At 38.5% G+C, this 26514-nt stretch overlaps 1 protein-coding gene across 2 annotated transcripts in view; it reads left to right on the plus strand.

The window, feature by feature from the left end:
- Positions 1-24823, plus strand: part of LOC107048548 (filamin-A) — a 47560-nt gene extending 22737 nt beyond the window's left edge. For both annotated transcript variants that reach the window (XM_015271770.1, XM_015271780.1), the window contains 9 exons: positions 845-1143; positions 1847-1985; positions 11317-11539; positions 15334-15474; positions 17116-18474; positions 20715-20908; positions 22063-22504; positions 23784-23987; positions 24073-24823. In XM_015271770.1, the coding sequence (XP_015127256.1) occupies positions 845-1143; positions 1847-1985; positions 11317-11539; positions 15334-15474; positions 17116-18474; positions 20715-20908; positions 22063-22504; positions 23784-23987; positions 24073-24257 (3186 nt within the window). In that variant the 3' untranslated portion in view covers positions 24258-24823. The remainder of the gene's footprint in view (positions 1-844; positions 1144-1846; positions 1986-11316; positions 11540-15333; positions 15475-17115; positions 18475-20714; positions 20909-22062; positions 22505-23783; positions 23988-24072) is intronic.
- Positions 24824-26514: the final 1691 nt, after the last annotated feature.

A 26514-nucleotide genomic window follows, 5' to 3' on the forward strand; every position in this document is an offset into this window, starting at 1 on the left:
TTCTCCGTTCATCGGTTGCGTAATTAAAATGAAACAGATACTTGCGACTTTATTCTATCAGAATATGGTGAATCAGTGATCGAACTAATTTACATATTTATTGTAGAACAAATGCTTAATGTATTGAAATGGGACATTGGCCCTGTTCAATGAGAACTTCTGAAACATTCTTATTTTTACGTTATTACTGAATCCGGTCTTTTGAGGGGGGACCCTCGTGAAATTTGAAAGTCTTTGGTTGATGAAAATAAATATCGAGCGACTTTTGATATATCATGGGATAACGGAAAAACTAAGAAAAATTTCGAACCCAACCCATCGAATATGGGAATATTGCACAAGGTCTCAGTGAATTTGTACACATTATCTTGGTCTTTCAAGAGAATAAAAGTCTCATTGCACTGCATTAAGCATCCGTTGTATAACGAAGTTGTAAATTACGTCCATCACTGGACATGTTCGAACAATGGGGGGTTTACTCTAATCGAGCTGATCGAAAAAACCTAGTTCTATTCTGCGGAATCTAACGAACATTTTGAAAAAAAAAGTTTAAATCGGATGAAAATGGTGGTGCCAGGAGCAGTTCAAAGCCAAAAACTCATGGCCCTTGAAAAAGCTCAGTTTCAGTTCCAAAAATTCCGAACAACTATTTCTTTCCAACACCATTCACATAGATATTCTAATTGAAAGTATTCAGAAATCACTTCATTTATCACATTTGATAATTTTGAAGTGACAATTCGTCATGAATATTTCAATCAATTATTCAGATACTATTTCACCCAGCTCCGATGATTAATGCTTCCTACATTTTTGGCACAACAACTCAACGTTATATTCACAGGGACCTGATCAAGCCCCACGTAAAGTGACTGTCCAAAACATCGGGGATGGCAAATACAAGGCCACGTATCTCCCCGACGACTGTGGGCGTTACAAAGTAAACGTCAAATACGGAGGGAAAGAAGTTCCTAACAGCCCAGTTAATGTCCAGAGTGTGTCCACTGGTAAAGCCGACCAATGCAAAATAAAAGAGGGTATTCAGCAGACTCTAGCACCAGGCGAGGAGTACTCCATAAACGTTGATACCCAGAATGCTGGACGTGGAGCTGTTACCTGCAGAATTCGCTCGACATCTGGCAGGTTTGTTCGCCCTATTTCAGTGATATTTTATTTTCTATTGGTTTTATTCTTTCTCGTGTAGCTCCCATTTAGAAGTGTGTTGATACTTTCGAAATGAGGGGAGTGAAAAAATATTGGAATATAAATATCTGTCCTCGGTGGAGGAACTATTTCTGTGATCCACAGCGGTATTTATCATCATCCTGTTCTCTTCACCTACACGTAAATTTTTATCGTTCACTTTTTCTTGGGAATTTATAAATAAGTTGTAGGAGGAAACATTGGAATCACGATGAGAGAAAGACATCGTAATTAATTGTGCGAAAGTTTGGGAGATATTTTTGTAGAGGGAAGTGATCTTTTTCGCGAAATCTGTTTGTTATTCAATGGATCAAGTTTGAGGAAGTGGTCATACCCCAGTGACATTGGCATACTCGTGGTACTTTTGCGACAAACACTTTATACTTGACATTATGCAGACAATTGTAGCGTGACAAACACTCTCGTGACAGACATTCGCCTCCAACAATGCCAGCTAAACGCTCTTCCCTGTTCTCTACCTTTTGACAAGTCTCTCGAATTATTTGGCAATGATCCAACAGCCCCTCAGCGATACCACCGACTGATACTCCACATGTGTTAACCCAACAATCCATTGGAAATTTTGTTAATGCTGACAGGGAAATGGATAACACTTGAAATACTCGAAACACTCTAATTTTAGTGAGGTGGTGGACATCGATATCGAAGACAAGGGGGATGGCAATGTTGATGTATACTACAAAGTCGAGGATGCGGGTGACTACACACTGAGCATTAAGTTTGGTGGTCAACCGGTGCCAAATGGCTTCTACACATTCACGGTGAGTTTTTTTGGGGTACATTATTAACTGTAGAACACGCTCTGGGAGTTGAAATAATAGACCAACTTGTCTGTCGTTGACAATCGTAATTACCCATTAATCTGTCCACCTAAATTACGAACAAGGCGATCGGATGTCGTGGTTCTCAATAGTTCATCGTCCTAATGATTGCGAGGAATTAATCTCTGTGCATTTCTCATCTTACGATTTTCGAGTTTTAGGAATTCCATGCATTGTTAAGCAGGAAATAATATTGTTATGTTTATTATTTTGGTAGTTGGGTGATTATCTCCGGAACGAGAGATTTTGAGATTAAATCAGTAGCGAAGCGCTGAGACAGTTGATCTTGACTATTGGCCGGTTTTCAATGAATATCTCGAAATCTAAGGAAAATAGTAAAATTTTTGGAAATTTTTTTTTTTGTAGCCCTCAGTTCGCTCTACAGAGTTTCGCGTGGTGTCCGTGAAACGCTACCTTACGGCCAGAATGACAAAAAATTGCAGGCGGCTGCATCTTCGATATAGCTGTAATTGTACGTGAATACGTCCATGGCCTTTCCTTCTTTCCCTCGAAGTTTCCGGAAACTCCTTGAATCCTTTGGATTCTTCTAGAAACGCCTTGGATTCCCTCGAATTTTCTAGAAACTCCCTGAATTTCTTCGAAATTTCAAGAAACTTCCTGAATTACCTCGAAATGCCTACAATTTTCTAGACTTCCGATAGATGGCGCTGCACATAAGGACCGTTTCCCAAAATGACCCCCCATATTGAAACCATAGACGTATCCACGTCAAAATCAAATTCGAAACTTCAGGATCCTTCTCAAATGAACATGACAGATGATTCCTTTGCACATCGAGAATTTTTGTACACGTGAGGCAATCCCGCAGAAAAAACTTAATCTCGATAGTTCGTTCTTCAGTCGTTCATTACTAAGAGAATTGCATGCGGGCAAGGAACGTTAGATTTGATTGAGTAATTATGATATTATGTCTGTAATTATTCTACATTTGATAATTTCTTCTTCCAAAATTCGCCCAAAAATTGATGAAACAAATTATGAATAACTTTGGAATGACAAATCCACAGACTACCGAGCTTACCTACGTTGACACTTAGTGATGAGCCAAAATCAAATTGGAAACGCGAAAATATTGTCCCAGAAAACATGAGAAATGATCGCCTTGCACATCGTGAGAGTGTTGCTCTAGCCGAGGAAATGGTGCATGAAAATCATGTTTCGATATTCCATTTTTCAATCATGCGTAGAAGAAAGTAAAACAAACTTCACAGAATCTGCAGAGATACTACGCCTTGAATGCATACAGCATTCCTTTTCAGGGGCATTCTTTATCAATATAGAACAACACACAAACAATCCGCAAAAACTTGCTGAAAACTATCGTTATATTAGCTGCAAGATAAAAAGGAAGGAAAATAGAAAGAACGGAATTTCTGTCAAAATTTACGAAAAATTGATGAGCGTATTCTGAATAATTCTGAGAGAATAGGGACACAAGGCGCTGACTGACATTTGCACTTGGAAGGACCTCTTCGCGTATCTGGAGAGCTTTTTCTGGCTATGTACTCAAGGAGTTTCTAGGAAATTGGAGGGAATGCAAAGAGTTTTTAGGACATTCGAGGAAATTCAAGGGATTTCTAGAAAATTCCAGAGAATTCAAGGAATTTCTAGGAAATTCGAGAGAATTCAAGGAGTTTCTAGGAAATTGGAGGGAATGCAAAGAGTTTTTAGGACATTCGAGGAAATTCAAGGGATTTCTAGAAAATTCCAGAGAATTCAAGGAATTTCTAGGAAATTCGAGAGAATTCAAGGAGTTTCTAGGAAATTGGAGGGAATGCAAAGAGTTTTTAGGACATTCGAGGAAATTCAAGGGATTTCTAGAAAATTCCAGAGAATTCAAGGAATTTCTAGGAAATTCGAGAGAATTCAAGGAGTTTCTAGGAAATTGGAGGGAATGCAAAGAGTTTTTAGGACATTCGAGGAAATTCAAGGGATTTCTAGAAAATTCCAGAGAATTCAAGGAATTTCTAGGAAATTCGAGAGAATTCAAGGAGTTTCTAGGAAATTGGAGGGAATGCAAAGAGTTTTTAGGACATTTGAGGAAATTCAAGGGATTTCTAGAAAATTCCAGAGAATTCAAGGAATTTCTAGGAAATTCGAGAGAATTCAAGGAGTTTCTAGGAAATTGGAGGGAATGCAAAGAGTTTTTAGGACATTCGAGGAAATTCAAGGGATTTCTAGAAAATTCCAGAGAATTCAAGGAATTTCTAGGAAATTCGAGGGAATTCAAGGAGTTTCTAGGAAATTGGAGCGAATGCAAGGAGTTTCTAGGAAATTCAAAGGAATGTAAAGAGTTTCTAGGACATTCGAGGAAATTCAAGGGGTGTTTCCAGAAAATTCGAGAGAATTCAAGGAGTTTCTAGGAAATTCGGGGGAATGCAAGGAGTTTCTAGGAAATTCAAAGGAATGTAAAGAGTTTCTAGGACCTTCGAGGAAATTCAAGGGGTGTTTCCAGAAAATTCGAGAGAATTCAAGGAGTTTCTAGGAAATTCGGGGGAATGCAAGGAGTTTCTAGGAAATTCTATGCACGCGTGAAATGAATATAAGCCCATAAGTTATCTAATTACGTTCCATTCAATGAATTCCTCCTCTGAAATTCGCCAAGAAATTGATGGAACCTATTCTGAACAATACCGAAATAATAAATCCACATAATAACGAGCTTACATGCATTCGCACCTCGTAATGAGCCAAAATCAAATTCGAAACCCAAGAATACTTCTCAAATGAACATGACGAATGACCCCCTTGCATCACATTTTCCAGCCTATATCAAAAGAACTGATGTTTCCAAAATTCCCAAAGAAACCCGAAGCGCTGGAGCATTAATATCAAGGTGTTATTAAGTTTGTGCCTGTTAGCATCTGTCTCTTCATCGTCTCCCGGATTTTCTAGAGTGGGCGGGTGGGGAAGGGGGGGATGATCTATCTCAAATGTGTATCTAACTATAGAGGCCAACACGTACAGGATATTGTCGCGGGGGTTCCAGCGACACAGTTCACGCCGAAAACTCGTCGGGACCACATCGACACGTTTTTTTTTTTAATTAATTTTATCAATCCCCAACGTCCCGAGACGTTGACTCATTGTCCGAAGACTTTGGTTCGTGTGAAGAAATAGATATAATCAGAGCGAATCTGAACCACCTGTTGACAATTGTGTGTCGAGAACTATTCTCGAGGACTCGAGTTGTGATAGTTTATTGAAAGGTACCTTCATAATGTATTCGATGTAAAAAATAACCACAAAATTGATGACATAATTTCTGATAATTGTTATGAAATTCAATACGTTTGAATCTGAATCAGCGAGAATGGGAGAACGTTACCGTGAGGCTGACCAAGTGACTATTTTCATCGCTCTGGGCTTTTCGTGAATTTATAACGGTTTCGAATAAACGAGAGAAGAGGAACTTGTGGGTGGACTGGGAAGAGTGGTGGATTATCTAGATACATATACTGGTATTAAATTAAGCATATTCGGTTGTCTCGTTGAATTTACGACAAACAGCCTTATATATCGTGAGGAGTCAGTCATAAATAAACTGATGAAAATGGGATTTTATCCTGTCTCGAGCCTTCATCGCTGGATTATTTTCTAACGCCCCATGAATTGCTAGAGAAATTTATCTATTATTTAGAGTTTTCGTTAATGAAAGATATAAACAAGCTTAGAAAGTGGCTAGCGTGAAATGAGGGAGCTCAAAGGTGGTGAGAAATTGCCCGACAGCTGCGGGAATTTGCCTGGAGAGCCTAGAATCACTTGTTCATTTTCTTCAGTTTTTTTTTTTTGAAGATTTTTTTCAAATGACGGGTAATTGAGTAAATGGAGAGCATCGGGGACCTGGGATGTACTAATGAGCGTGACGATGGGGACTCTGGCGAGTATTTTCAATTCCCGCACTTTCCATTTTTGTATTCAAACATTGTTGAACGCACGAGGGTGGGGAGCATGTTGAAAGTTCTATTATTGTATTAGCCTGAAATTTAGAATTGTTCATACGAGTATTTCGTCGACTGTTCAGCGACGCAGTCGCATTTTGGGGTTTCTTTGGTTCAAAGGTAAAATTGTAACATTAAAGTGGAGAAATCGTGAGGGAGGCAGTAAATGTCGGGTTCAATCCAGTTTATCGTACGTGAAGTCGCGTAAATGTGGATAACTCATGGGGGTAGTATGAGCACTAGAAATAGAATAGAACCATTGAGTGCTCCAAAGTTAGACGACAGTGCTAATTCGAAAAGACACTAAAGTATTCTTAGTAAAGGAAACAATAAACAAAACAGAACGTGCTCAAAAACCATATAAACTGTGTTTATGGAAAATTAAAATTCCTACGATTTGGAAAATATTTGCGTATTAGGCGCCAGATGTACGGAATAACGGATAAACTCTTAAAAGAACAAATTTCGAACTGAATTTCAGTGCCTGTTGAATGACTTGTTTATCTGAATTTTTCATTTTCTCTATCGAAATTTTACTATTCTTATTCGATCATAAACTTTCCAAGAACCGGCTTCGTTGTACATTCAATCATCTCGTTTGAACACTTCGTAAACGGTTAAAAATTTTTGACTGAAATTTCCAGTACACTTTTCGAGAATTTTTCTCACATTGTAGTTCCACTGAAATTTCAAGGAATTTCGTAATCGAAAATTCGAAATTTCATGGAAAAAACAATGAGAACTGTAAATTTAAGTTCAATTATTCCCTGAAAATTAGTAAAACTCAGAAAAATTCCGGTAAACATGTTTCTGAATCTTCAATGAATATTCATGATTTTATTGAAATTTCAAATAAGTTGATAAATTTTTATCTCAATGCTAAATCAATAATTTGTAATTTCACTAATTTTTCAGTGAAATCTGAAATTTCATCATTTTTTTCCCCTTAAATCGCGGTTAGTGTCACTCAACTAAACATTACTAGTCAACTGTCCCTGAAATTTTATATTTTTCCTGACAGTGCAACTGGAGGTAATTGCAGGAAGAATATTCACCTAACCATTAGAAAATCTTCTTCTCATCCAAAAATATATCTTTGGTTTCCCACAACCTTCCAGAAAAATATGCATTCGAACCTCCAAAGATCTTCTGTCGATTCCTGGAAAATTATACAACTGATTTACTTTATTCATTCTAAAGTTGCATAGGATTGGAACGGAAGTCGCTCTAAATGAGTCGTGAATAATTTTCTCGTGACGCGAAAAATGTCCCATCTAACAAGATCCAAGGTTTTCTCCCTCTCCATCCATTGAATTCCTCTTGGTCTTCGTTGCGCAATGAACGGATGAAGTAGCCGTTGGCCCGGGTAGAAGTTATTAAGGGTAGACGCACCGAAGTTTTTGGGAAATGAAAAAAAAATCGTAGCTTTTTCCGGATTTTCTGAGAATTTATGTCGGCAGAAGAACGCAAAAAGCTCATTCAAGTTTATACCCTACAACGTGGAATATTTCCGTGCGTGTAAGTCGTTCCGATTACAAGGAGAGAAATTCTTCTGAAAAATTCCAGCGCCAGCACGAGAAAAGGGGCGCAAAGTGTCAAATAGGGAATAATTCTAATTCTAACACTGGAAATTTTGTTGGATAGCACGTCAATTTTCCCCGTATTGGTAGGAAGTTCTCACAGGAATTCGCAAAAATTTCACGAGAAATCTATTTGGTATTTTACCTAACGAGTTGGTAATAGTATTTTTCATCACTTATGCGTAAAGTGAAAGTTCATTTGCGACAAAATCATACTTGAGTATAAGAATATTTTAAAGCATGAGGCCTTTCTCGGGTCATGTGAGTTGGGATGCCTGAGAGAATTAAGCAATTGAAGAAAATTTACTTGTCTCAAGAAAATATGTTTCAGATATTAGAATTTTTTTTTCTCAGTGTACGAGTGCACAAGTATTTTTTGACCCCCTTTGACTCCCAAGGATCAAAGAACATTTTTCCCACGAGAGTCGAACCCTATTTTTCATCCCGATGTGTGGAAAGTAGGATTTTGCAATTTCACTTTACGCACAAGTGATGAAAAACACTTTATGTCACCCCGTGCAGAAGTCGGCGGAGCGCAGCGTGCGATAAACGCGACTTATTGCACGGTGTGACAATGACAGTGTGGTTATAACCCTCACCTTTAGCTCTTTCCGTAAACCTTACACTCGCCAAAACCGTAATTCACCAACTCATTGGGTAAATGAATTTTATTCGAAACGAACAGGAAGTTCACTTGAAGAGAACCAGAGTTTTTCATAGCCGGTCGATTGTCACGTTTCCAATACTAGCACTAAAAATTGTTTTTTATTGACATTCCATATTTCGGTCGCGCACCGCAAGAAAAATGTAGTAAAAACTACCCTGACGCGGAGAGAAACGTGCAGCGAAATACGTTTTCGGGTGGCTTTTAATCTGGGAGTGAGTGAAAAATGTAGGACAATAGATCGATTTCTCCGTTTTATTCCTAAAAATTCATGGCGCCGTAAGTATAAGTGTGAATACTAGTAATTTTGAAAATCTCATGAATATTACGCAAAGAGAATTTCACTGTTTGTTAGTCCATTTCTCCCAGCAATATATCATTTCGTGAATTTCCAATTTCAGTTTATACTGAAAATTTTCTGGGCAAGATGTGAAATTTTTTCCTTTGTAACGTATCAAAATGTAACGGGAAAAAAAAACAAATTAAAAATTGCAATACTGAGAGTTATAATCCCCGCCCCGGGGAGGGGAGGGGGGGGGGGAGAGACAAATTTTACATTACGTTCTTCAAAAGTCACGACAATAAAGGGTAACTTTATTACATTTCGATTCTTTCTACGATTACATTTTGTTCGGTATTTTTACTCATATCTTAGGGAAAATTTTCATTATACAGTATTCTCCGTACTCGTATATTGTATGGGCGCTTTATGAACGAAGGATGATGTTCGGAAAGTAACGAGCCAGCATAAGAATAATTTCAGAGAACAATGAGAAATCGTAATTTTAGCTAACGAAAATTAGAAGGGCCGGGTTTTTCTTCGTTTTTTTTTAAAGAATGTTTAGCCATTTTCAGCAAATTTTAGTTTTTCATGTTCAAGGAAAATTCTATAATTTTTTGGTTGATAGCAGAACATGTGAAACTAACTTATTTGATGTTAAAAAAATTAATCGCAATAGTCTCGCCAGAAATAAATGAACAAATTTTTCTTTATACACGGGCTCTTATGGGATTTATATTGAAATTTATAATTCATCTACTAGAAGACTCCAAAAATAGAAATAAAAGTGAAAGGTAATGTCCAAAACTACACTGAATCGAGTGACCAAAGAAAAAATTTGGGGTAGGGTAAACTGCCCAGTAGATGGACGCCTAAGAAAACCGCCCAGTAGATGGACGTTTGTTTTTTAGCAAATGAAAAAAAAAATTGATCGAAAAAAAATCGTCACTCAGGGGTTAAGAATCACGACAGTTGGTGAAAATTCAAAGCAACAATTCACATTTCAGTGTTTTTTTGCGTAATTTCCTATCCAAAAGTAGCTCGTCCATCTACAGGGCAGTGTCCATCTACTGGGTAGCTTACCCTACCCGGGTAAAACGAGGAAATATTTGAAAGATTCTATCCCCTATCAGCGCATGTTAGCACATGCGTTTGGTGCATTCTAGTTCACTCCACTCCTAAATAATACACGTGGATTGGTGGATTGAAATTTTTACACGGAGAGAAATTTTCTAGAAAAATTCTAGTTCGAGTACTGGAAAAAATCACAATCCACCGGCTGTGAAAAATTCTAGTGCTGTTAAGGTACCATTTCTTGGTATTTCTGGAAAAATTTCTGGAAATTTTAACAGAAATACGGGGAAAAATTCACGTTTTCCCCAATAAAATTTCTAGTGCCGGCACTGGAATTTTTTCCTGGCCGTCACTCGCGGCTCTTTTCCCGCGCTAGCACTAGAATTTTTCTAAAAAATTTCTCCGTGAATCAAGATAAAGGGAATAACTTCATCTCTCAGTTGAAAAAAAATCAATTTCTTTTGAACTCTCGCCATTTTGGATAAACATCCTTAATTTACAGAATGCACTCGAACAGATTCCATGCAGACTTTACGATATCCAAATTTTGGTGGCATCTCTCCTTGATAAAAAAAAAGAAGATCCATTGTTTCAGTAGATTTTTCTTGTAAACTAATATCGAGAATCATCTTGGTTCCGCTCCTACCTACTCCGAAATCCTATCCCTCGATGTCCTGTGACCCGGCCGCAAGACACTTTGTCAGTGTCATAGCAATTGAAGAAGATGTCAATATGTCAATATTTGAAACAATAGAATTCCGTTCACTGAGAAAAAAAATTATTTCTGCCAAGTAAATTTAATAACTACAAGAAAATCTACGCATTTCAAATGCAAATATTTGTATACATTTAGGTATGGCAAGTAAATTTCCTTGGCAGAAGTAAAATTTTTTTTCTCAGTGTTGATGACTTGAATAGGGCAAGAATTCATAACGTGTCTTTGAATAAATGCATATTATATTATTCTTCGGAGGGGGAAAGAGACACATTTGAGTGAATCAATGAGTCAAGATGAATGCGCCAATAACGCATCAGGATGAATGCGTCATTTCTTGAATCAAAATGTTTTCCACTCGGAAAAAAATGACTCGAAAAAGTAAAGAATTACATGAAAAAGGAACGATACATCTCAGTTAAAAAGACTAAGTCTTGTGCATTAAAAAATGAGTTTATACGACAAATGCACGATAAAGCGATAATTGTACTGATGCAAAAAAATTTCATGGACCGTGTGGTAGTAATTCCCAAGAGAGCGGCATTGAATTCGATTTAATAGGGAAAAAATAATGGAATTCCAAATTTCACAGAATATTCAATGGTATTCCAAATTTTTGAGTGGGAAAAAGACGGAAATTCTTCAACTTACGTGAACTTTCAATCAAAACATAAATATTCAGTACTAAATTACGCAGAATTTTCAATTAATTAACAATTCAAGAATGTATGTACTTCCCTGAATTTTCATGATTTCTATTATTTTGTATGGGATAATTCAACTGAAATTCAAAGTATCCATTGATTTTCTCATCAAATTGTGGATTTTCAATGACGAAGTTTCTAGAAATTGCAGTGAAACCCACTTGATAAGCATTTCTAATAATATTAGAAAGATTTTTTCGTTCTTCTCGTTATTTTCCGGTCAACTTTAGAATGCCTTTCACCGTCGAGTTGCTTGCACACTAATTTTCTATGAAAATATCTCTCTGGGCAGGCATCTGAGGAGTATCGTGAGACAAGCACCCACAAGACCCACAGACGTGGCAGAAGGAGTCAGCACCAGGAGAGTGTCATCGAGCAGCACAGCAGCTCAACTGTCCAGGAGACAATAACAACAAAACGTAGTACAAAAAGCCAACACGATACTACCAGCAAATTCAATTCAATCAGACTCAACAATATCCCACTGCCATCATCAGCTGACGGTACAGTTACCTGTGAGTATCAATTTTTCCCCTTCACATTAATCAAAATGATCAACAGTTTAGTGGAATGAGAATCGTTCCAATGAAATTTACGTGATTTAAATTACAGTGGTAGACAGGTGAATCTAAAATGATTAATCTTCTTAATTAGCCGAGTAGCTTCACGGCTCGTTAAAACACAGTGTGAAGTCCATTCTCATTTATCCGAAAATCAATCAAATTGCGGTAGGCTCTCAGATGTTATTATTCATTGAATCCTAAAAAGACCTCGAGTGCAGCAGCAGAATGACAGACACGACAGGTTCACCACTGTTTCACGTCTCCCGCATGAATCTTGCCCACTGGCCAAAAATATGAGAGAGCTACGCGTGAACATGGCTTACTAATACACTTGTATCTACCTTTGGGAGGATGTTGGACGATGTCGTAAGGCCAGCGTGTGCCACTCGTGATATTAATATTGGTTGATTAACTGCTGCCGCGTGGGTACGACCGTGTGCTTGGCCCATAATTGAATAAAGGAAATATTTACATCAAGGTGAACAGAAAATTCGTCTCGAGACCGGAAGTCGATAATTTTTTCTGACAAGTTCTTCACATTTTTTCGTTATAGCAACATGTCTTTTGACATTCTTATACCTGATAAATTCTTCATTCTTTATTTCGAAAAATCATGAAAACTCAACAATCAACAACACGGTTCGATAAAATTCGGACGTTTTCGAATTCGAAAACAAAACCGACTCTATCTCAGAGATATTTTAATGCTGATTTTTACATTTCTTTTGAGAAATCTTGCTATCACTTCTAGTTTTCGCGGAAAAAAATGTTGAAGTGTTGAAATATTGAAAAATGGCAAAAATGAACAATTTGAAGTATCCTTTTTCATGAACTTGATTGACAATGAATGATTATTTTGATTGTTAACTTTTTATTCGCCTTGCGATTAGTTGATGGATCAATCAATGATTTCCATGACTACGAGGATGTTATTGTGGGTTACAGCGCTCACTTGAAGGTGGTCGTGCGCGACAGCGCGCATGAATGCCTAGTTTGTAAAAAAATTAATTGATCTACGAATTAACGAAAAGGCGATTTGTTTAGTCGATTCGATCTCATCCCAATAGGGAACTTGCAGGAAGCTCAATTCTTTCTAATTCCCCTATTTACCCATTCCTCGTAACAAATGGATAGTTGGACGGGTTAGTATGGTTTTCGAGGTCGGCGATGTCCGACTTTTGCCGAACCGTGTAATCAAATCAAGTCACAGTTAATTGAAAAGACGTTTTACAGATATTTTCAATCGCCTATAACTCCTTAAATCTATTAATTATTGAAATGAAATGAAAATCATAGGATTTCATAGTATTTTATCTAACGAGTTGGTGAATGACGTTTTTGGCGAGTGTGAGGTTTACAGCCAGAGCCAAAGGCGAGGGTTGTAATTACCCTCGTCAAAGACGTCTTTTACTACGAGTTATGTAAATTTTTTTGTGGCGCAATGTCGCACACCCCAAGGCGTGAAATAATTGTTCAACTGTTTTTCAATTATTTTTGATAATTGCAAGCGTCGCGCATACCTTGCGTTGCCTTCATTGTGGCTGCACTCGTGAGTGCACTGGGAGAAATATCGACATAATATCACAAGACTAATTTCTTATGTCAAATATCTCATCTCTTATTAAGGATAAAAAGCTGGCGATAAGAATTCCACATAATGAGTCAGACCGTGAAAGAATCCTGTGAAATATTCATGACTTGAACACGAACAGTTCACGATAAAGCGAGAATTTCTTGCTTCAGGAAATCGTTTATTTCGTGTCAAAAAATGAGAAAATGACTCAAAATACTAAAAGCTTCGATTCAGTGAATCATTGATCAGAGACCTTCATATTGAATCAATACAGAATTTATACAGGGGAGAACCTTTAGATATTTCTGAAATATAACCGTCACTTTCTCTCAATCGCAATGAGTTTGAAGGAAAGCAGTAACATCTTTTCCTTCTCTCAAACTTACTTTGTCTCTTCAAGAATATTACCTCTTTTCCAGAAAAAAATATCATTTTTTCATTGCGTATTATCCTCCTTTTGCCCGAAGAGCACCGATCGAATATGCATGCATGTTCTCCACTCAAGAAATTATTTTTTCATGTTATCTCGATTTTTCTTTCAGTGTGCCTATTCACCAGCAGGCGCGCTACAAAGTAGTCAATAAAATTGAAAACACCAGATGAAAAAATACGTTCCTAGTATTTTTTCAATATTCCTAGCCAGCGATAAAAAAATTTAATGCTAAAATGCAACTGTTGACGATTGATTCTTTGCTCTTCATTGGGGAAACTCACTTATGCGTCAGTTGATAAAACATTCTGCAAATTTATGCGGAAGTCACCACTGGCTCATGTGACAAATGGAGGACAGCCACAGCGATAACGACGAGCTAAGCTGGATCATTAATCAGCCGAGGGACGTCCAAAAATTCACTCTTCATATTTCCCTTGGCCCGCACTCCAATTCAACATGAGATGATTCATACTCGCTTGCCAATCCCCCCCCCCCCCCCCCCCGAAAAAAATAAGACATTAAAATGCGGAAAATTCATTTGAAATTGATTTTAAAAGTAGAAAAAATTTTCAAACTGAAGGCCTTGAGAGTAGTAATTCGTGGTGCTTGATGATTTATGAGGGCATCTTCTCACGTTTTATTTTCGTGGTCTTCAGATGCCTTGATCAGAAACATCAATTCAATCGTCAGGAGTCGAGGTAATGACATTCGGTGCACAGTGGGGTCTATTTAGGTAATTTTTTTTTTAATGATATCTCGTTAATATCTTCCCGGTACTTTGGGTGGAGATGTTGCGCCTGCGTGGGATGATTTTTATGCGTCTTTTGGCCGGCGGGTGAGTGTGAGACGTTGATGGCACGAATCCCCCGGATGATATATATCCAGATTGGCCCCACTGGAGGCACAAAATTCAGCTCCCGGGGACGACCCATATGTTGCTCACAAGTGGATCAGTCTTGCTCGGGATTTCTCACAGTTCGGTGATATTTTTCTGGAGAAATTTGCATTAATTGGTCTGGCCTCGTTGGGCAGATTCACTATGATTCAATTTATCCATTGCAACTGATTTTTTTCCATCGTGAATTTCTTTTTTTTTCGTATACTTGATGTCAATTTGTGCGGGAGAGAAATCGATTGCTTCGATAAATAAATTGGCAGTTTTGAAATTGGCAAGAGGGTGAACAGAAGTTGTTGTTTGATCGACGAAGTTCCATTGAAATGTTTTGGCAGGATCAAGAGGAAGAAATCGAAACAACTTGGCAAGAAATATCCACTTTTTACCAAGAGTGGCTTAAAAGTATCACTTGTAGCGAGTTGGATTACCCACAATGGCCAGTATTTTATTTAGAAACTGAAGTAGATAATAACATCAGTGACGACGAAGCGGATCCATCGTCCGTTTTAGATTTTAATCCAATACGTTTCCAGAGTCTCTATTACGTTAACACTCGACAAGGTTCGATAATCTTCTGATTGCTTGGTTAAATTACCCTGTAGTATTCTCACTCCTTTGTGGTATTGGTTTTGCCCATGTATTCGATTGAAATATCTGCTGGCAACGCTTGGAGATAATTCGACTGTTGTAGAATTGGAGAGAGTTTTGTTCCCTTATTTTTAGAAAAATATTTCTTCAGATGAGAGGAAAAAAAAGCAGGAGAATTTATAGGAGATGAAAAAGCGAACTATTTTTGATGCCGAGGGGATACTACATGGCGAACTAATTTATTGAATTATTTTTAGCCGAAGTTAAGATGCCGAGTGGAAATGTGGACAAACCAGTGATCGAAGACAACCACGATGGTACTGTCTCACTCAAGTATGACCCGAGGGAAGAGGGACTCCATGAAGTTTACGTTAAGTTCAATGGAGAACATGTTCAAGGTGAGTCGTCCATACCTAGGGCAAAATTGCTAAAAAATGCGAGAAAAAATAGCCCCTTTTCGAATCACTAATTGGAATATTTGTGACTAACTGTTCTTAGAAATTATGGGAAGTAGAAAGTGGAACGTAGCTCAAATGGTTAAATTGAAAGAATTATTATTTGAGACAGTTCTCGTCTCAAAGTAATTCGGTTCACGAAGATGCCATCCGAAATAAACAGCTGATTGAATTTTTGGAACTGGGACGCAGTCTTTCCTAGATGATTCATTGAAATTGCGTCACCACTGAGAGAAAATGCTCGGGAAAAAAGAGAGGAAATATTTCCGACTAATGCATCTAGTGATTGAGTTATTTGAGAATAAACAAATTTCCAATTATATCTCATATTTAAAATACAAGTGGCCACTTTCAGGCCGACTGACAGCCATAACTACTGAATCTGGAAACATGAAATATTGACTGCAGGTGCTTTTCGTGACATGAATACTTACTGAGGGATTTTTAAAAAATTCATTCTCTCAGGGAGTGAAGAGGGTGCAAATTTGTTGATAAGAATTAGAAAACCATTCAAGTTGAAAAAATGAAAAATTCCATTTAGACTTTTTTTGAACATCAACGTCTAAGAAATTGCAAGGTACAAAGTTACAGAAAATCTCCTGAACTTTCTGAAAATTTCTAGAACTCTCTAGGAAACTATAGAATTTTCCTTTGAAAGGACTTCTTGGAAAAATTTCATAGAAATTTGGGGCTCTTTCCACAAGTTCTAGAAAATTTTTGCGCTTTCTATAAAATTTGGCTTATTTTACTCCATAGAAATTTGTAAGAAACCCAAAATTTTTCGATGAAGGAAAGAGCCCGGCTAACGTTGAGCGCGTGGATGAAACAAATATAAATTATTAAGAAGAGTGAATAAACGGGAATAAAACGGTCTCATTCCATATTTTTGTAGAATGCAAAAATTACTTATCCTTCCAAACTGTTCTAAATATCCCCCCCTCCAACTTTTCTCCTCTCATTTCTTCTCCGACATTTCGTTCTTAAAAACCCGTCCTAACACTAATTTTTCCCCCTTCCATTTTCCTTTCAATTCCCACAATTAATTTTATTAACACAGAAAATGAAAGATTATTCAATATTTAATTTCCTTTAATAATAACTCTCAGTACGTAGATATAACATTACCAATAAACAAAATATTTCGTAATTTTTTTAATAAAAAATTGCATCATTCATGTAAAATAGACCGAAAATATTTTTGAAAGAATCGAGAACGTATTTTAAATATTTTAAGGATAATTTTTGTGCTTATTTTACATTAACGGCGCAAATTTTTATGCTAAACAAACCGAAATTAGCTGTGTGGACTCGAATTTCAAAAAACTAATTCGTAATTATAATTGTACACATTTTTTCAAAAATTTTGAAAAAAAAAATTGTAGCTCAAAAACTGGAGGCCCTGGACTATTTCTAAATAAAATTAATTACGGAAATTGAAAGGAAATCGGTAGGGGAAAAAATTAGTACTGGCACGAGTTTTTGAGGAAGAAATGATACGAGAAAACTTTGGGGGGAAGAAATGTCGGAATTATTCTGATGATGAGAACAAATTCTCAAACCTAATCCCCAACAAAAATTTCTCAGGTTCACCGTTCCACTTCCACGTGGACTCCCTCGCCAGCGGCTACGTCACAGCATACGGTCCCGGTCTGATCTACGGAGTGTGCGGTGAGCCCGCAAACTTCACAATCTCCACAAAGGGTGCAGGAGCAGGAGGTCTCTCCCTAGCAGTCGAAGGCCCCAGCAAGGCAGAAATCTCTTGCCACGACAACAAGGATGGCACGGTGTCAGTGTCTTACCTGCCCACAGCCCCCGGAGAGTACAAGATCTCCGTAAAGTTCGCGGACAAGCCCATCAAAGGTAGTCCCTACGCCGCCAAGATCACAGGTGAGGGTCGCAAGAGGAACCAGATCTCCGTGGGTTCGTCGAGCGAGGTCCAGCTCCCAGGAAAGGTTTCCGACGCTGACATTCGTTCATTGAACGCCTCCATCACAGCCCCAAGTGGCCTGGAGGAGCCCTGCTTCCTCAAGAAAATGCCCAGTGGCAACATGTGCGTGTCCTTCACCCCCAGGGAATCTGGAGAGCATGTTGTGGCAGTTAAACGTATGGGCAAGCACATTCAGAACTCGCCCTTCAAGATCGATGTCAAGGATCGTGAGGTGGGTGATGCCAAGAAGGTCAAGGTGACTGGAGGTGCTCTGAAGCAGGGAAAAACCCACGTGGAGAACACCTTCTCCATTGACACCAGGAACGCTGGCTTCGGAGGTCTCTCTCTGTCCATGGAGGGGCCCAGCAAGGCTGAGATCCAGTGCAAGGACAACTCCGATGGCACCCTCAACATCTCCTACAAACCCACCGAGCCAGGATACTACATCATGAACCTTAAATTCGCTGATCATCATGTCGAGGGCTCACCATTCACTGTCAAGGTCACTGGAGAGGGCTCCAACAGGCAGAGGGAGAAGATTCAGCGCCGTCGAGAGGCTGTCCCCATCACCGAAGTGGGATCCCAGTGCAAGTTGACGTTCAAGATGCCCGGAATCACCTCGTTTGATCTCACGTCCAGTGTAACGTCCCCTGGTGGAGTCACTGAGGATGCCGAGATTAAAGAAGTTGAGGATGGACTTTATGCTGTGGCTTTTGTCCCCAAGGAGCTCGGGGTTCACACGGTCTCGGTTAAATACAAGGAGATGCACATCCCTGGATCACCGTTCCAGTTCACGGTGGGTCCGTTGAAGGATGGTGGAGCCCATAGGGTACATGCTGGTGGTCCTGGATTGGAGAGGGGGGAGCAGGGCGAACCTTGTGAGTTCAATATCTGGACCAGGGAGGCTGGTGCTGGCACACTGGCTGTCTCTGTTGAGGGACCCAGCAAAGCGCAGATTGATTTCAAGGATCGAAAGGATGGATCCTGCTATGTGAGCTATCGTGTCACTGAACCTGGTGAGTTTCAGAATTTAGGAGTCAAGTTATCACTTATGAGTTTATTTTTCTCACTTCGTTGGTTATGTGATTCATCTCCATGGTTATTCTTAGTGGTTCAGGGTAATGGGGTGTTTAAGGTCCGCGTGGGTTATCTTTCGAACGCGATCTTGGTTTTCTTTCTCTCTGTATTGTAAAAAGCCAAATCAACTTCTGGGGATGAAAACTTGGCACTTCCAATTAAGAGTTCAAAATTAAGGGTCAGAAATGAAGGGTGGAAACTAAGGGCTACAATGGTCAACATAAGGGTCGAATGGGGGTCAAATGGGAGTAAAGAATGAGAAATTTAGAGCGGTTGTACTTCACTAGGAAGGCGGAGGTTGGAGCCTCTCTTGTGAATACGATGGTTGTGAAATGCTGATCGTAAGCTGTTTAGAGCGTCATGTTTTGCTTTGTTTTTCATTTCTCAGGTGACCCGAGTCTGTTGAGAATGACTTCCACTGATATCAAGGAGATGGGAGGGGGGGGGGGCAAAGCGAGCAGGAGGCGAAGCCCCCTACTAGTTTGATAATCTAAAATGTTCTCTAATTGTCACTCAGTTTCACATAGCCCTGGAGTCGCCAAAAATTCTGATTGTACAATCAAAATAGTATTTTTCGTCATTAGGCCGAATTTTTAGGCCGTATGTCGAACGATATTTTTTGTCATTCCGGCAGTAGCTAACGCTTTACGAACGCGTAGCGAAATGACGAAAAAATGTTGAAAGAAAAACAGATTACCGTGTGTAATGGCTATCGGCTCGTCATTTGTCACAGTCGCCAATAGCTGTCAGGTCGTTAGTTGCCATGAGAAATTACCCATTTACAATTTCTTTCTTATCGGACGTATTTCTTAATCTTTATTAAAAATGCTCTTTGAAAATGTTCAGGGTTTCTTCTTTTTTTCATCGTACAAACATAATTTTTAGGGCTTTCCGTGTGATGTAAAATCCAATGGAAATTGTGATATATTTTAGATTATGAAGATGGAAAAACAATCGAGATAACGTGCGAAAGATAATCCATCGGGGCCTCAAAATTATAAATTAGCGATGTTTTCTGTGTTTCCAATATACATTGTTGATTTATTTATCGATTCATTTATTCATGCACTTATTCATTCATTTAATTGTCTCTGAAAGAAAAGTTTTTGGGATCGACGAAATTCTTGCCACAAACTTTTCCTTGATGAATGCGATGAAGGTCTCGAAGATTCTATAAGCAAGAATGAATAGTTTTTAGAATAACTCATATGAGTTTGGTACACTATCGAATGAATTTCTCACAATCAACGATCAATTATCAGTGTTCATTTATTGTGTTAAATAAGTTATTTTGAAAATGATCTACTCTTGTCTGGGGAATTTTCCAATTCGCTTCAATGTTTCAAACCTTCACCACAATCATTATGAAGAAGTTTATCACAATATTTTTTTTGCACAAAGTTCTTCACTAAAGTCTTATTGAATATCGAATTATATTGCTAATGATTAATTCCACGGGTAAATGTCAAAAAATGGTTTTCATTGGGAGTTCATGTATTTGCAAAAGGATTTTTTTACTTTCTTCCAAATCAATCCTTTCGGAAATGAATTGAAAATTAACGAAACTATTGCAATTTATTTATGAAGACCCACTGCGTTATGGGATACATTTTTGTTGTGGGTAAAACTATCTAATTTCTCTGATCATTGTTTTGATTTATGGAGAGTTTGAGCCACAGTTGACGGTTGAAAATGGTCCAAAAATTGGAGAGTAACGGGTAATAAAGTGAATCTGACAATGAGTGGTATTCTTTGGAGATGGTACAAATGAATCAGTCGTGATGTTTGTTGATATCGTTGTCCTCTCTCCCTCGTTGCTCCTTTATAACGTTATGAAGATACTAAAAATATCCCTGGATCTATATTCGTTTTACTGTGGATTCATATTTTGGCGGAGAGTCTCATCTCACCGGTGGAAACGAGAGGTTTAGATGCCTTCGAGTGGTGGCACGGTTATATTCGTTAGATCTATTTGTTTCCATTGTCAGTTGTGGCTTTTGTGTGAAAAATGATGGGGACGTTCACTGCTTGTAAAGATCTTGTCATTTCGGGGGATGATGATGGTAGTTATCGAACAAGTTGATGTGCTAATTATTCTCAATCAGTAGTTTGTGAACTCATCGATTTTAAATTTCCTTAAATCTCGGTTGATTTTGATTATTTTGCTGTTTGGCTCCAGGTGATTATAGAGTGGGAATTAAGTTCAACGATCAACACATACCCGACTCGCCCCACAAAGTTTACATATCACCGGCTGTTGGAGACGCTCATAAACTCGAAGTAGCTCAATTCCCTGAGCAAGGAGTACAGCCTGACAAACCCCACACTTTCCTTGTACGCAACAACGGGGCCAAGGGACAGCTCGATGGAAAGGTAACAGAAATAACGAATGAGTTGGTTCTTGTTATGTTACAAAATTCTTCACAAAAATATCGAGATAATTTTCACTTTTGTAATTTATGCAAGGACGGTTGAGTGTCAGTGTTGCGCCAATGATCTAAAAATATATGTAGGCAGGTTGCAAAATACCACATCATGAAGTGTGGAGGCGATGGCGGTTCGTTGATATTAGTCATCTGTAACCCCTGTTGCATATCCTTGACACTATTTCGAGTAAACAAATGATTTTTTGTTTTATCGGATTTTGTTGGAAATCATGACGAGAGGGTGGTGATGTGAAACATCTGTTGGGGACTGTAAACTTGATTTATTTGAGACTAGATTTTGTTTATGGACTGTAATGTGGGAAATGTGGGGTTTATTACTGTAATTTTCATTAATTTGTGAATTTGAGGGGAGAAGAATTGAAGGGGTATTATTGCGGGGCAATTGGAGTTATGATCTTCGTCATTAAGAAGTTTCAAATCAACATTATCATTGATTCTATGTTATTACGATTATTACCCAGACGATTATAGCAGTTTACTTCATACAGGAAGAGTTTCATGTCAAATCTTCATTTAGAAGTGATGGAGAGTAATTTTTTGTTGTTAATAATTGTCAAGTAATTTTGGTAATGAGCTACGTTGAGTGGATTAATTAGAAGACAGGTATTACAGTGAATTTTCTTGTATGGAGAAGATATCTCAACATTCATCCCCCGAATCGCTCATTCCATAGATTATCTGAGGAAATTTTCGAAACCGTGAAAAAAAATTCAAGTTATAAATCGCTCTCTCATACTCTTTCGTGAAAAAAATGAAAAATAGGCATTCTGTATCTCGAAAATAGACCCTAAAACAACAACGCGTATCGTCAGTGTCAAGCTTTTGTAAAAAATAATTTGTTTCACCCTAGTCAACAGAAAAACTGTTTTTAAAAAAAATTATTGAAGAAAGAATTTGATGGATTAATTTCTTACACTCATCAAAGTTATAATTTATGGGACAAATGATCAATGATCAATAATTTTTTTTTGACTTTTTGAATTTATTTTCCCATGTTACGTTTAACGACTCAACTCGAGTTTTTTCATACTATTTTAATCGTTGAGCTTCTTTTCAATCGTTGACAAATGACACTTCCAGATTGTATCTCCAAGCGGTGTCGAAGACGACTGCTTCATCCAGGCAATTGACTCTGAAGAATACTCAGTGAGATTCATGGCACGTGAGAATGGAATTCACAATATACATCTCAAGTTCAACGGTGTTCACATCAATGGTAGTCCCCTGCGCGTGAAGGTCGGCAAAGTCGACGCCGATCCAGCGGCAATTCAGGCATACGGTAATGGTTTGAAGGAAGTGAAGACCGGTCAGAAGTTCGATTTCATCGTTGACACTTGCAATGCCGGTGCTGGAGCACTTGCTGTCACTGTTGATGGACCCAGCAAAGTGGCCATGGATTGCACTGAGGTGGAGGAGGGCTACAAGGTCAGGTACACACCCTTGGTACCTGGGGATTACTACATCAGTCTTAAATACAACGGCTATCATATCGCTGGATCACCTTTCAAGGTTCCATGCACTGGTAAGATCAGTAAATTCAAACTGATAAACAATTATCTCTGAAGTTTCAATTGAAAAATTGTTGTTGAAAATTTGATCAGTGAATTTTTAACAACGAATGATATACATTAACTTTTTAATTTCCCATACACTGAGAGAAAAGATTAGATCTGCCGAAAAATTATGTTCCCCTGAAGAGATCTTTTGTCGTATTGAAATACGACATTAATTTACTTGTGAATAAAAATTGTGAAATTTTCGAATCCATGCCACAATGGAAATTGCTGAAAATTGTCAAAATTCGAGCAACAATTGAATGTGATGCTCAATTTTAACAAGGAGTTTGAGTAAAAACTATATTTGAAAAATTCAAGTTCAGTTATTCCTTGAATTTCGAAGGAAATTTCATAGTTAGTTTAGTAACGGTTTTCAGGAAAATGACATTGAATTTGATTTAGGGAAAAAAAATGATACTTTCAAATTTTCCTGGAAATTAAATGAAATTCCAAAGTTTTGATTGGTAAAAATACGTGAATTGTCTGACTTACTTCAATTTTCGATCAAAATTTTGTTCCGCGGAACTCCTTCAAATGTCACCGGAACTCTCACTAAAAATTTCCAAGAACTGTATTGGCAATGTCAGCCAAAATTTTCCAACAATGTCAAGTTTCTTAGTGTTATTTCTGAGGGGCTACTCACTCCGGAAACCAAAACGTCACTCTGTGATGAAACCAATCCGAAACCACGTTGAAATCAATGAAATCACGTGATTTCAACTCTCTGAAATCATTTCCGAAAGCACGCTGAAGTCTTGAAATCATGTCCAAGTTATTTAAAATGAATGAGTGTTTTGCAACAGAATGCGACGAATTTTATTCATCGTGATTTCAATTAGGGGAGGATGGGGTAAAATAGACACTTGATATTTAAAGAAATATTTATAACTCAGAGACAGATTTATGAATTGAAATCAGTTAGGCTCAACACAAAGGGAAAGAATTGTTCCTTCTATTGAGAAATAAAAAAAACATTTCACCAACAATTCAATCTGTCATTAACATTTTTAAAAAAGTCAAAAGTGTCCATTTTACCCTACTCTCCCCTATTTCATTGCCTCTGAAATCGCTGATTTCGAATCTATGAAATTATTCGAAGCCAATTGCACTTGAACTCATCGATTTCACTTTTTTCGAAATCAATCCTGAAATCACGCGAAGTCGACTTCATTTCGAACTCATGATGTCACATAATCAGTCATTTCTATCAACCATCATTCCACATATTCCAATCCAAAATTTCAGGAACTGATTTAGCTGAGAGAGGAGCATCGGAGACCAGTTCTGTGGTAGTGGAGACAGTCCAGAAGTTTTCCAAAGCTAAGAAGGACCTAGTGCAAATGCCCAAGTTCAAATCAGACGCCAGCAAGGTCAGCAGTAAGGGTATGGGTCTGAAGAAGGCATACCTTGGTAAACAAAATCAATTCTCGGTCAACGCTGGTGATGCCGGTAAGTATCTCCTCATCTACCGACTGTCGGTTTTCACCTAGAACAGGTAAAAGAGGGTGCTCATTAATTCTGTCCCAATTATCAGGGCAAAACATGCTGTTCGTTGGTGTCTATGGACCCAAAGGACCCTGCGACGAGGTCTACGTTAAACACGCCGGACGCAACACTTACAACGTCAGCTATCTCGTTCGTGAACGTGGCGAATACCTCGTCATCGTCAAGTGGGGAGAGGACCACATCCCTGGATCACCATTCAAAGTAGACGTTTAAGATGCTTTTATATCAAAATTTCACGATGAAACAAAAATACGAGTGCCAACATTTAGTTTTTAAGCCACATCAAATTGGCTGACCATCGATTATGGACAATTTGAATGTTTAACAATGACTTTCCTCATTTTATTGTGACACATCAAGTCACATCACTCTCAAGTATTCAAATTGTTCCAAGATTTATTTTGCATATTTTATCCCTTTGTCTTTTGAGTTTCTTCTTCGAATAGTTTTCTCCGCGCAATGAGAACAACTTCAACTTTTTATTATGACTACTCTTTTCATTTACTTATAACTATCCACAAATTGATTTTAGAATGAAGTGATTCTCTTGTTTATAATTATGAGGAAAGAAGAATGCCAATTGTACAGAATAACGAGAGTCAATTCATCGTTTACACCGAATGATACAATACGATTGCCAAATGTGCCTTGAAATTTTACTTAAATGTGAATGAAGAGGAAAAAAATAATGTTATAAATACGTGTCATGTCATGCTATATACATGTTATACCGAGAATAGATAATAAAAAATGGAAAAATAATATATTTATTAAACGTGTGGCCTCGAAGTCGTTCTTTGGAGAGTTTCCTTTTTCAGTGACTTGACAATTCCCAGTGAGTTGCTTTCAAACGATAAAAATTAGAATCCAATTTTGCGGTGTAGCTTCGTCAAACGAGACAACCCAATCGATCAACGTCGTGGAAAAAAGGGATAACATTTACCGACTCTTTTCATGATAGTTACAGATGACCATTGGAAAGAAAGTAAGCGAGAGGGATTGGGTGCACCAGCAATAGCTTTTTCAGGCTATTCTCTCATGTTTCTAGGGCGTAACCGCAAATACAGACAATTTCCTCTGTACTCACATCTTCAACCCTTCCCCCTCCCGATAAATCTCTCTCAAAGGGAAAAACAAAATGGAGAAAACCCGCAGCGGAGTGCGAAGTAAACAGACCAAAAGAAAAAGTAGAATATTAAACGCAAATTTAAAATATTTCGAGATAAATAAAAAATCCAAGACAGAAAAAGGAGGGGTGGTGTTAGCAGAGGGTGGTAGTCACCTTTTCTCCACCTAGGTGCGCGATAAATACGTGGAGAGTGCCACCGCAGCCACATGGAACAGCTGCTCGTCGGTTGGAGGAGATTCAGGGTTCACCCAGCTACTTGATAGGACGGTGGGCGGTTCTCTCATACCTCCCTCCCCCAATGTCGCAGGCGCACGATAGTAGAGAGCCGAGTTGCGTAGTAGTCTGGGTGCTTTACACCACCGCCCCTCCTCAGAAATAACTCAACCCGCCAACAGCGTCTACAGCTGTACGTAACCCTGTCCCCCTCGCCACCTTCAGCGCCGCACTTCTTCCTCTACTCCACTCATAAGCTTCGATTTTCCGAATCCCACCTCGGGATCAACCGGAAATGAATCCCCAGGACGTGAGCCGTAAATACCGCGGGAATTGCCGAGATGAGGAATAAAAAAATACAGTAAAAATATTTGAATTTAAATATGCACTTGGAGTATCTCGTTGGAACCGTAGAAGGTAAGAGAAAAGTGGGTGGTGGTTGATTTTTCACTTGTCGTGAGAAGAGGGCGGAGTCTTTCCCCACCTGCAACTAACGCCCACCACCTCCTTACACAGTGTTGCACCTCCACAACGACACAAAGATAATAAAAAAAATTCGACACTGTCCTCGGTGAGATATAAACACGAGTTTCCCCACCCCAAAAAACACTCTCGGGATAATACATAAAAATAGGTTGAAAGGAAATTTAAGATGGTGGTGGGTACCGCGAGAAAACGACAGCTCAACTTTCTCCCGACCGAGATTACTCGCTGCCCTACAACCGCCATTTTGTTTTCAACCGATCATTCGTTTTTTCCGAGTTTCTTTCGGTCCTTTTCCAACGCCCAAGCTATTCATTTCAACAGTCGTGGGGTCGAGGAGGACAAGAGGAGGGGGGCAGTTTAATTAGGACGTCTTGTGCGACAAACGACCCTCGGGGTTGGTACAGATGATAACGCCAGCGGAACGGAAATTACACGCAGGTATTTATAGGTCGGCTGGGCGGCATTTCCAGCCTTCTGCATTCAAGATTGTTTATTTCAGGTATTTCATTTCTCCCTTATTTTTCAGTCTCTACTCAACCATTTGGGCTTCATTGTGAGAAACTTATCTCGGTTGTTCCGGGAAAAGGGGTATGAAAGGAGAATATATGACAACAGGCTTGATTACATTTTTTTTTCGCATGG

Source organism: Diachasma alloeum, unplaced genomic scaffold, assembly GCF_001412515.2.
Source record: "Diachasma alloeum isolate Michigan unplaced genomic scaffold, Dall2.0 Dall_scaffold_00176, whole genome shotgun sequence".
NCBI classification, from domain to species: Eukaryota; Metazoa; Arthropoda; class Insecta; order Hymenoptera; family Braconidae; genus Diachasma; species Diachasma alloeum.